The following is a 12,066-nucleotide window of genomic DNA, read 5'->3' as shown; positions in this document are numbered from 1 at the left end:
CGTTTTCCCACTCCCACAAGTGCGCAAATTCACATTCTGACACGGTGTGTAAAATTAACATTGGGTCTGACTAAACTACAATTTTGAAATAGCTACACGTAGGGCACTTCAGCTGGATTTGTCGTCACGTTTAAAAGAGACTCGAATGTGTGTATATCGAATGTTTTTGGAGGACACTGTAGGTTTCCAGATTAAAACATGTTGATGGATATGGTTTTACGTTTACATTTAAAACTGGTTTGCCAGTGACATAATAAAACATTTTACAGCTAACAAGTCTCTGCAGCACTGAAGTGCGTAGGCTATATACAGTAGATGTGTCATCCACACAGCGCTGTTTGTTTTGGGAGGAGGAGAGAACAGCTTGTGTAAAGGGGGATTTGCCTATACTACGTCACGGATTTGTCAAAGTACCGTCAATCTTTTCGCCTGGCCAATGAATCCAATGAGAATCTCCATTCGTTGGCTTGGCAGGTACGCCTCCAAAAGATCGCGCCGCCTTATATGACTGTTTTTTTTTCACTGCTCCAAGATGGGCTGTGTATAACGTCACATGTTGTTTGTTTTTTAAGCTCAGTCATTCTGAGAGAGGAGTTGTTTTGCGATGAACTAGTAGACATCGCATTGTGAAAGAGCGCGGAAATCTTCAATTCTCGGATATTCAAGTTTTTCATCTATTTTCTACGGATGGATAACAAGTTCTTGAAACTGAATAAATAAATTGTAAACGCAAGTATGGCAAGTCCGCCTCTTAAGGGGGGACCCGCGTTATCAAATGACAACAACATTCATTCAAACAACATCAGAAAATGTGGATACCTCAAGAAGCAAAAGCACGGACATCGGCGCTATTTTGTTTTGAAAGATCAGAGTGACGGACTCCCTGCGCGGCTGGAGTACTATGAGAATGAAAAGAAATGGAAAAACAAGTCCGCTGCAAAAAGAGTCATATTTATCGACTCTTGCCTGAGCATAAACAAGCGCGCTGACGCGAAACACAGATATTTAATAGCACTCTATACCAAGGACGAGTATTTTGCTGTTGCTGCGGAGAATGAGCAAGAGCAGGAGAGCTGGCACACAGACTTAACCGATTTATTAAGTAAGGGAAAAGTGTGTGACAGCCCCGTTTCTAGTTCGGCGTCATCTCTGGTGGGCTTCGAAGAGGGAAATTACGGTATGATTACACCAGTGAATGCTGCGTATAAAGAGGTATGGCAAGTAAATCTTAAAGCAAAGGGACTTGGGCAGAGCAGAAATATCACTGGAGTTTACAGACTGTGCTTATCAAGTCGGACAATTAGCTTTGTGAAACTTAACTCAGAGGTGGCATCTGTGACACTGCAGTTGATGAATATACGCAGATGTGGGCACTCTGATAGCTTTTTCTTCATTGAGGTCGGAAGATCTGCTTCTACTGGACCTGGAGAGCTGTGGATGCAAGCAGACGATTCTGTGGTGGCACAAAATATACATGAGACGATTTTAGAAGCTATGAAAGCGATGAAAGAGCTGTCAGAGTTCAGACCACGCAGCAAAAGCCAGTCATCAGGATCAAATCCCATTTCTGTACCCACTCGGCGGAACCTAAACAATCTACCCCCTAGTCAGATAGGGTTGGTGAGGAGGTCAAGGACGGACAGTACAGCAGCAACATCTCCTGTCCCCAAATTTTCTTCTTGTCGAATACGGACAGCAAGTGAAGGGGAGGGTACCATGACCAGGCCTGTGTCCATGTCAATATCTGAGAATGGGAGCCCAACAACTGTTGGTCGGAACCACATGAGTAGATCTAACACAGTCTCTGTGGGCTGCCGGACATCAGAACCATCACTGCTTCATCACAGCAGGTCCATGTCCATGACAATGTCCCACTCGCCTCCATCTGCTATAAGTCCACTAAGTTTGTCCTCAATCAGTATGAACGGGTCCATCTCGTCCACAGTACACAGACCCTCCAGCAGCAATGGTTCTGTTTCTGGGTCACCCAACGATACTGGCTTCCTCTCATGTGACGATTACAGTTCTAGCCCAGGGGACGTGAGGTACAACCTAGCAAACAGGAGTGACACTCCTTCTTCTCTCTCCAGTACACCACCGTCACGAGAAGCCAGTGACCTCAATAGTTATATGGTGATGGACAGGCCGTCCCAAAACAAGATGTGGCCAAGTAGCAGAGAAATGCTGGATGTGGAGACATACCGGAAGAGGACATATTCTCTGACAACTCCGCGGCAACAGGTAGCACACTCCCAGGTATCCTCAGCCTCACTTGATGAATACATGCTGATGAGGGCTGCGAACAGCCATTCTGGACGAAGCACAAATTCCGCCTCTCCTAAGGTCTCATACCCGGAAGATTATGGGGACATTGAGATTGGCTCTAACAGTAATGTAGGTGATGATGGCTACATGCCTATGACGCCAGGCATGGCACCTCAGTGTGCCAAAAATGATCACTACATGCCTATGAGTCCTATGAGTGTTTCAGCGCCCAAGCAGATCATTAACCCGAGGTTACATCCCCAGCCAACAGGCAGTGGCTGCACTACTAACTCACCCAGCAGTGGATCTCTAGAAGACAGTGGGTACATGAAGATGTGGTCGGGATCTAAGTTTTCACTTGAGAGCGCTGATGGCAGAGCGGTGAGTGGAGAATACATGAATATGTCGCCTGTTGACTCATGCGTCTCGCCCACACCACCAGATTATTTGCTGGGTCAGTGTGAACCAACACAAAGGCCCTCCCCATCTCTAAGTATTCGCTTCAACAAGCAACAGGCACCTAAACGGCCAGAGGATGACCAGTATGTTTTGATGAGTCCCCAAAGCCAAAATCCAACAGAAGAGGCAAATAGGGTTTCTGCCCTGCCCCCTCTCCGTCGCCCTGATGGCATAGCACACAAAGCAAGAGTCAACAGGCCCAATAGGTTATCTCTAGACACTCTGAGGATGCTTCCCAGCATGACAGAACATCCTATTCCTTGTGAGCCTAAAAGCCCTGGTGAGTACGTCAACATAGACTTTGCTGCTGCTACAAAGTACTCATCTCCCTCTGTGGTTTCTGTGGAAAGCCAAGGCTCATTGTCCAACCTCAGACAAGGATCCCCCCTCTCAGACTACATGAATCTTAACCAGAATTCACACTCTTCTAAACTGAGGGAAGCACTCAGCAGTCCCCTGGAAAGAATGCCAGAGCTGGCTGAATGCCCATGCCCACCTGAAGAGAGGGCTTTTTTCCTCAATGAACAGAGGAACTCACCATGCCCATCTGGCACAGGTAAAGATAACTACACTGAGATGAGTTTCAACAACGGTCAGATCTCACCTCCATTCTTGACTGAGAATGATGAGAGTGCTTCAGTCAGCCCAGCTAGCAGGGTTCAAAGGCTGAACGTGAGCGACCAGGGGGTTTCAACCGGAATTGGAGCTTTCTTGTTGGCTGCCTCCTCTGTAGACCCAAATGGAGGAGCGAAGGTGATCCGAGCAGACCCTCAGGGCCGCAGACGGCATAGCTCTGAGACATTTTCATCCACCACCACAGTTGCTCCTGTCTTTCCTTCCTTTGCACACAGTGTTAAGCGCCACAGCTCTGCCTCAGTAGAGAATGTCTCTGTCCGAAGCAGTGAAGGTTCTGATGAGGAGTATGGGTCTCCCATGTGCCGAGAGACTTCGACTGGTTATCAGAATGGACTTAACTACATTGCCTTAAACCTCATGGGGAAACAAGAGATGGGCAATTGTGAGCTTGTGGGCTTCAAGACTGGTGGTTGCTGCAAAGCAGGAATAAATGGATTACATGCAACTCCATATGTGTGTCTGGGATTCAAAGAGACTGTGGCCACTGTACAAGGTGAGTTCAGATGGTGTGATGGGCTATTATGATTTGAAAAGATGACTAAGATGAACTGGTAAAGGCAGCATGTGAGGTATATGAGATAGTGTTGGACAGCCTGGTTAAAGGTACATTTTATTACTGTGTAATTGCAAATTAAATGCTACTTAAATATTGCTGTATTTCTGCACAGGCACATCCAATCAAGGTGTACTTTAAAATATATTACTCATAATTAAAATATATTTTTTTTATAATTATATATATATATAAGCAAGAGCAGGAGATTATATTAGAGTGTTATATAGTTGTTATATTATATTATATTAATGTTATATTATATTATATAGTTGTGTTATTGCTTTATAAAATGTATTTAATACTGTATTAAAATGTTCAGTTGTCTGTAGGTAGCATATTCTATATGTTTGCTTGTGTTTATTTAAACTGCAAATGTTAATATTATAGGATATTTAGGACACAACTGTATCGAATTTAAACAGAAATGATACAAAAAGTAATTAAACCAAACATTAGGGCGGAACGAGAGTATTATGTAATTCAAAATATTTAAGTTTGTGCCTCTGGCTATTTATGTCAGTATATGTCGCGTTTATGGCGATGATAACGTGTTTTTCATTCAGAAGAATTCCAGAGAAATTTGAAGCATGAGAAACGTGACTAGCTGAGTGGCAGAGCGCGGTAAACAACTCAACTGCGCAGGCACTATGACGCTGCAGGATAGAGTGGTGCGCGCGCGCGCGCGTCTGTTTATTTACCCCAAACTAGCAAGATCGACGCTGGGTTTTTACAGACTTAAGTGTGTTAATGATTAAACACCGTTTTAATGTTTGTAGGCTTGTGTATAATTAAGTAGAGCTGTTTCCAGAGAATGGAGCATGCACTGAGGAGAGAGAAATGTTGTTTTGAGGTTCATTTGTCTCACATGGGCAGCAGTGTTTTCATTCTGTGAGACCACAGCCTGGTCGATTCTTTTCCAAGAAACTAATCTCTGTTTACTTTAGTTCTGAAGACAGATTTGTTATCATTTCACATTATACTCTTAATTTTTTATGCCCTGTTTACTCCAACATCATGAAGCAAAATGCTATTAAATTTCCCATTAACAGAGACACTAATGTAAGGTTAAGAATGATTACCATTTTCCCCACCTGATATACATTTCTTACAGAAGTGCATGTGCTAATTTGAATCATATGTGGGTGTGTGTGAGATTGCTGTCACAAGCTGGAACAGTATGCTGCTCTTAATAAAGTGCAATGCCTGGGGCTTTTCCATGTGCACACTGCTTTTGCATACCACAGAGAAGACAGAACATGCCATGTTCACAGGCACGTACTTCACCTCATCTGGTTCACCCGTATTTCCATAATGCTTCAGCTGGAAGCAGTGTTGTGGCCCCAAATTATCCCCACTGGTTAAAAAGACCGTTCATAGCTGGTAGTTCTCATTGCAGGCAGCCTGCAGTGTAAACAACAGTCAGAGGAGGGATAGTGCATAGCAGTTTAACGCTTTCGTCCCTGGAGTATTGAGTCTTGAGAATATGAGTAGGCAGGGCAGGAGGAGGTGGGGGTAAGAGCTTGTTTGCATTTTGTCTCGGAAATGAACATGTGCAACCATGTCCACGGGTTGGCTGAGCAGAAGAGGGAGAGCCTGATGAAAGCTTAAGCCATGTGCTTCCATCAGGAGGAAAAACAAGCCAGTTGGTTGTTTGTGGTTCGTTGTCAGGTAACGATGATGTTTCACGCTTGGAATGCCTGACTGGGTAAAGGTTGCTGGGAGAGGCAAATACATGCTTGTTTTGGTTTCACCTTGAGCTTTAGTATTGTTCACTCATTGCCAGGCTTCAATTTCACATACAATGCATTGACAAGAACTTGTTTTGATGTGTTTTAAATCAAAGAATGCCAGTGACTGTCAAGCACAATGATGCTTCCACTTTTGATTTCTGTTTCTTATTTGGGAATAATTTCAGACAGATCAGCTGACAGTTTTAATAATTAAAAATTGTTATCACAGTTGCAGAAAGAGAAACCACATTTACAAGCAGTGCTTGTCATGCCCCATTTGGCATTCAGGCTGAATTCCTCACAATTTTCGTACTTTTGAATTTTGATTCTCCAATGGTTGGATTATCAGTAAAACTTCATTTGAGCACAGGATAATTTTGCTAGAAAGTGAAATTGGTTTGCAGCAAAATTAGCTTGGTAAATTGGCAGCCCCAAAAAGATGGCGCTCTAGGTGGTTATTATGTTACCCTGTTTACAAGCACATTACTGTGCAGAAATACTAAATGTAAATGGCTATAAATGGTAAAAGCTAGGCATTATTTCCACAAGAGAACAGCAGGAAAAGAACATGCATGGTACTAGTTAATTTAGTTTATTTCGTAATAAAGACAAAACCAGAATATGGATGTAAATTTGAAAATTATGTGTGTGATTACCTGATTACCTGTTGCACCCTATATACAAAAACACACTTAATGTATATCAAACACTGTAGTATGGATTGGCGTTTACAGTTGGCCTGTTATTATAGATTTTTTTAGATAATAACAAAGATGTATTAATCAATTAACACCTTGGTATACAATATATGTAATATCTTGACCAAGTATTCAAGAAGCTGTTTTAAGACATTTAGTACATAAGAAACTTTTTCCTCTCTTTTGCTTACTCACTCTCTCTTTTTCTCTGGAATCATATTTCTAACGGTGTTTGTGTGCATTTGCGTGTGTGGCAGATGGCTGAGCAGAGAGGGGTGCGTGTGTGTGTGTGTGTGCACCTGCCGCTCTGCTCACCACAGGTCTGTTATCAGGCATGGCAGCAGCACAGACAATACACTAATGACAGCTCGCCATCTGCTTCTGCCCCAGGACAGCGGCTAGTGCTTGTCCCTTCAGCCTGAGAGGGCCAGGGGGTGGGGGAATGGAGAACTAGAGAACTAGTGTGCTACACAGAGAGATAAAGATTGACAGGAGAGTATGTTTTAAGTTTGGACAAAGTTGGACATTTAAGTAGTGATGTACCAAAATGAAGTTTTCACTGAAATACTGAAACTGAAATGAAAGTTTTATTTGGCCGAAAACCAAAAGTAAAGTTTCGTCAATTCAGTTCGGGTCATTAGGTAACTAAATTTTTTTTCATGGCATCTTGTTCTTTGGTGATAAGCCAGTTAGAGTGAAAGACTGAAGTTCTTCGGAAGCAAGCTGCCTCATGATAGTTTAGCAAAACAAATTTTACATACTCTGTTATCATTTTTGGTAATAATGAAGTGTGTCCACCCTGCTGACATATTTACCTGTTGTTTATCCACATTGTTTACAATGTTGTAACTGACAACATGATTCACGTAACATCCTCTTTATTAAAAATACAGTGTAAACATAAAACAGATTCACTTGTTAAATATCATTGCAGAATATCTTTTTACAAACTTGTCTTAAACATCCTGTCCTGAACATTCAGTTTTAGAAGTTAACTCAAAAAGTCAAAACAGTTCAAGTTTAACAAGACAAAGTATAACACTAGTTTTTGTAAAAACAAACAAACAAACAAACAAAAATAAAATAAAATAAATAACAGAACCTTTCAGCCTATTACCACCATGCAAACATAAAATATGAAATATGCATTGGTAGTTCTTAACAGGTATTGAATTAAGCGATAAAACTGGAAAAATCACATAGCCATACGGACAGGCCATTCAAGATGTGCATGAGTTGGTTACTTCATGGAAACAGATTTGGAGAAATTTAATGTTACAGCAATGGATCCTCTATATCTCAAAGGATCCTCTGCAGTGAATGGGTGCCTTCAAAATGAGAGTCCAAGGTCGGCGCCAATAGCCTTGTAGTTAGTGCGTCGACATATAGCGTCATTGCGCTGCGGGTGTCCCGAGTTAAAATCCCGGCTCGTGAACATTTCCCAATCCCACCCCTTCTCTCTCTCCCTCTTCGCTTCTTGTCCAACTATACTGTCCTATTCAAATAAAGGCATAAAAACTAAAAAAAAAGTCCAAATAGCGGATAAAAACATTACAATAATCCACAAGTAATCTACACAGCTCTAGTTAATGAATTAATGTCGGTCACTTCGGATGACCTAAGTACATTTTCAGCAAATTTTCATTTTAGGGTAAACTATTCCCTAAGGGTGTGAAATGGTACAGTTCATATAGTTGGCTGAATGTGAATGTGTGAGAACAACAGGTCATACACTAGCAAGTTTTTGTGTAACTTTAGCACGAGGACAGTGAGTGTGCATTTTCTGAGAATTTTGTTAATATTCTACTACACTTTCAAAAACTAGGCTATCTCTTGCTATCTGTTTTTCTCTCACTTACTTTCCTTGTGTCAAATTATAGAATAATTGATTATGTTTCCCACTCATTGTTACTTTCACTTCCCACATTTAGATATTTAGGGTTAATTACAACTTCACAGCTTACATACCACAGCAATGTAAAAACTTTCATCATTTATTACCATAGAGAAGTATTTCATTTATTTACTATTAATTAAAAAATACAAAGCTTGTTTTATAGTAATACAAATGAAGCCTAGACCTCATCATTACACTTTAGACTTAAGTGAGTCTAAACTGGATATTTGTCCATTTCTTTTTTTTTTTTTTTTTTAGGAGGTGCTTATTGTCAGCTCTCAAGACCTTGTAACTCTAATCCGAGCTCTGACTTTACACAATAGATTTAAACAACATAAATTGTTAACCCAAGCAGTTCCCTCAGATTCTCCACCTCTGCAGAGCTGGCTAAACTAGGCCGGGATGTTCCCGCCTGAGATAGCCATGTCAACACTGTCAATGTTACCCACATTTAGCCAGGAGCGAGAGGAGATTACTCTTAGGGGAGAGTGGGGGATTAGACATTGTTCAGCGGCTTGTTTTGAGGCGGATGAAAGGAGCATTGACTCAGACATAGACAGTCATTCATGCAGGTTCACAACAACCATGCCCTCAAGTAGACGTCACAACATTTCCGGGATGGTTTCGCGCAGCCTCATTAGCTTTTGGGTCTTTGCCTATAGACCTAGATTTTAACCCATCACTGTGGAAGGTTCCATAACCCTTATTAAATCCACAGCTTAGACTGTTTATTGGACTCGGTAGCCGTCTTGTTGTTGCATAGTTGTAGGTGCTGTGACGTCTCTATCCAATGATGCGCAGGCTAGCAGAGACGCTACATCATGCGTGCATTAAATCAGCATTGCGTGACTGTTTCCCAGTCCCAAGCATCACTCACTGCTGCCTGGAGCTTCCAGTATTACACACTGCATTATATGCTGCAGACATGGTTGTTGGTAACATTATCACGCAAACCCTAAATCTCATCAGCTGAATAAAAAAGGGAGGATCACCATTTAATTTATCTACTTGCATGTGAGCCTGAACCTTTTGGTCTTGATTGGCAGTTGTAAGTGATCCTTGCTGCTCTTTGGCTCTGAAGCTAAGACATTATTATACATTGATAGTTATATCTGTGCAGTGGTACTAGTACATGTATTGTGCATGTAATATTTTTAAGTTTTTTAAGTAAGTGTTTTTGCTGAATGTATTGCAAGGTAGAGCAAAATTTTGAATTGGATAATTGACATTCAGTTCATGAGGTGGAGATTGAACTGAATTGGCCACACCCTACTAAAAGTTGAACTGGAATTTGATTGATAGTAAAGTATTGATAGTATTACATTGTAATTTGGAGAAATTCTCAACTGAATGTTGAATGGTGCACAAGCCTGCTGCATCATTATTATGCTCATTGTGAGTGTGAGTGGTTTATACACTTATATAATCAACTTTTTAATAAGAAACATGGAAATTTGAAGTATGAGCTTCTTCCTTTATCTTTTATCTAAAAGATTCTGCCTCATTATCCTTGACTGTATGAACTCACTTTACATTGTCATTGAACCAGGTGTATTAAACATTCCTGAAGAGGACAGTCCACTTGAGAGGTCTACATTATTCTCTTCTTCTCAAGTATTAATTTTTAAATTTTAAGTTGTAATCATTATCTTTGCTGCATCTTATCTCTTATTTTCCATCACCTTCTTTGTAAGCCCAATGATTTGTCAGATGTATTTCATACTCCTTAGAATCACCACAGACCTAGCAAAGACAGACCCAGAGATTTTTCCCCATTCCTTTGGTCTGTGACTTTAATTCCAATGAGATTATCAAGGAATTATATCAGGATTAGCCCATCTGTGGACAGTAGATGGTTAAAACTGCTGCTAGCTCAATCCCTTCTGACATGTTACCCTTTTCCTTACTTATCTGAGTGAGGTTTAAATATGACTGTGCATCATGGGTTAATCCCTCATGTCTGGCACAGTCATAAAAAAGGAAGGTCTAAATAAAATGTACTGGCTGAGAAGTCTTTTTTCTTTTCCTTATATACTTACTGTTTTATTTTGCAAATGGTGCAAAAGTAGGCAGCGGCTGTATACTGTACAATGACAGTAATGTGAGGCCTTACAAAGGTCTCATTCCGTAAGGAGGCCCAGATGCATGTCAAGGAGGAACAAAAGGCCAGAAGGGCCGACATTAGATCGAAAGACTCTACCCACACAAACACAAGCCTCTACAAGGAGATCCCAAGGCCCTGACATACTTAAAGCGAAATTGAAGAATGAACAGGTGTGACATCATGTCAAACTAAATCTGGATAGCTTAATTTGGTTTGAAACAGTTTGTCAGAGTAAACTTACTGGAAAATTATGTGCAGGCTGTTTAAACACATATTTAAATTAAATTTAAACACAGAAATCTTTTCAGGATAATTTCTTTACTCAGTCCGTTGAGGTCAGACATGAGTAAAACCATGAACAGAGTCAAGAGCTGTTTTATAGTTTTATATTTTTAATTATCAAAACTTGAATAGTTTGGCAAATTGTAGAGGTGGTGCGAACGTATGCACATCTCTGTGATTGCTTACTGTCATTGATGTTGTTAATGTTGTTGGAAGGTATTTTGTACTTTGCTTTAACCTGAGGTGAAGAAAGAAAATTAACTTTGTATTTTGGCTGTAACTGGTCTAAACCAGCTTTTGGATAACTTTTAAGATGGTTTGACATGGTTTGACTTTAGGGATTCTACATACAGTGCGTCTACAGTTTTTTCCTCAATACAAATAGAGCTTTAAAGATGTCTTCTCTTGTTTTCTCCCTCTTACTTTTAGATTGAGCAAAAGGCAGATGTTACTCCTCCTGGTACTGAGGCAAAGTGGAAGCTCAACCAGTAACTGGACTGGATTGGACTGGTCTGGTCTGGACTATGCTGCTGTAAATGAACTGTGACCTTTACACCTCATCCTAAAGCTGAGCGTCAGTGATTATTCCAGTGAGGCCACTTTGACGTGCTACTCCTGTTTTTACCATCTGCACCATTTTTCAGGAACTGCAAAGCTGCTGCTCTGTTGGTAACAAGAGTCATGAAACATACATGCCAATTGTATGTTTGAACATTTATTATTGTTGCTGATGTGAACACTTTGTTTTGGGTTTGTTTAAATTCAGAACAATAATTGGACTATAGCTTACCCTGAAACCTGTAATCTTTATTTACCTGACCTAAACAACTGTAAGGTACTTTCTGCCCTGTCGTACGAATAGCTACATTTGTGGAATTGTAGTAATTTTACATGATAATGACTAAAAGATTTCAACAAGCCCTCTTTCGGGAAAAGACTTGTATTGATGTACGCAATTCAGAAGAGATAAAAAATTCTGATTTTTTTTTTTCTTCAAAATTGAATGTTCTTATATGACCAATCCAAAGCCTTACTCTATCAGTCTGCTAAATTGCAGCTACTTATCTGGACCTAAACAATCAGAAAATTATCAAAAAATATAAGATATTTATTGTATCCACTCTATTTTTCTAAATATTTAGTTTATTAAATAATTACATAGTACGTTGCTATATAAGAGTCCACTTTTGATATGCAGTTTCCTACCACTTAATCAGAGCTGGTTATTGCACATAATATTTAATAACTACACAAGCAGATATTATATTTATGACCAAATACGGTCAGTCTTTCACTCTTTTGTTTCCTCACCTTGCAACATGAAACTTGGCCATTCCCTTTTCCTCTGCCTCAAGTCATATTTAACAGTGACTACTTCCCATTTGCTCAGAAATATCATAGTTACAAATCAATTAAGTTAAAAGCGCATGTATTAGACG

General features: G+C 40.3%; 1 protein-coding gene across 1 annotated transcript; it reads left to right on the top strand.

Moving 5' to 3' along the window:
- Positions 1 to 520: 520 nt before the first annotated feature.
- irs2a (insulin receptor substrate 2a) lies at positions 521 to 11,633 on the top strand. Its single transcript, XM_051134985.1, has 2 exons — positions 521 to 3,853; positions 11,057 to 11,633. The coding sequence occupies exons 1-2, from the start codon at positions 736 to 738 to the stop codon at positions 11,059 to 11,061; spliced, it is 3,123 nt and encodes a 1,040-aa protein (XP_050990942.1). The 5' UTR covers positions 521 to 735; the 3' UTR covers positions 11,062 to 11,633.
- Positions 11,634 to 12,066: the final 433 nt, after the last annotated feature.

The sequence above is a fragment of the Labeo rohita genome, chromosome 1 (assembly GCF_022985175.1).
Source record: "Labeo rohita strain BAU-BD-2019 chromosome 1, IGBB_LRoh.1.0, whole genome shotgun sequence".
In the NCBI taxonomy this organism is placed as follows: domain Eukaryota; kingdom Metazoa; phylum Chordata; class Actinopteri; order Cypriniformes; family Cyprinidae; genus Labeo; species Labeo rohita.
The sequence above is the reverse complement of the archived record's forward strand: the minus strand, read 5'-3'. Positions and strand labels throughout refer to the sequence as shown.

Bases quoted from the DNA above. Each gene is read 5' to 3' on its own strand.
- irs2a (XM_051134985.1), top strand. From the start codon at position 736: ATGGCAAGTCCGCCTCTTAAGGGGGGACCCGCGTTATCAAATGACAAC.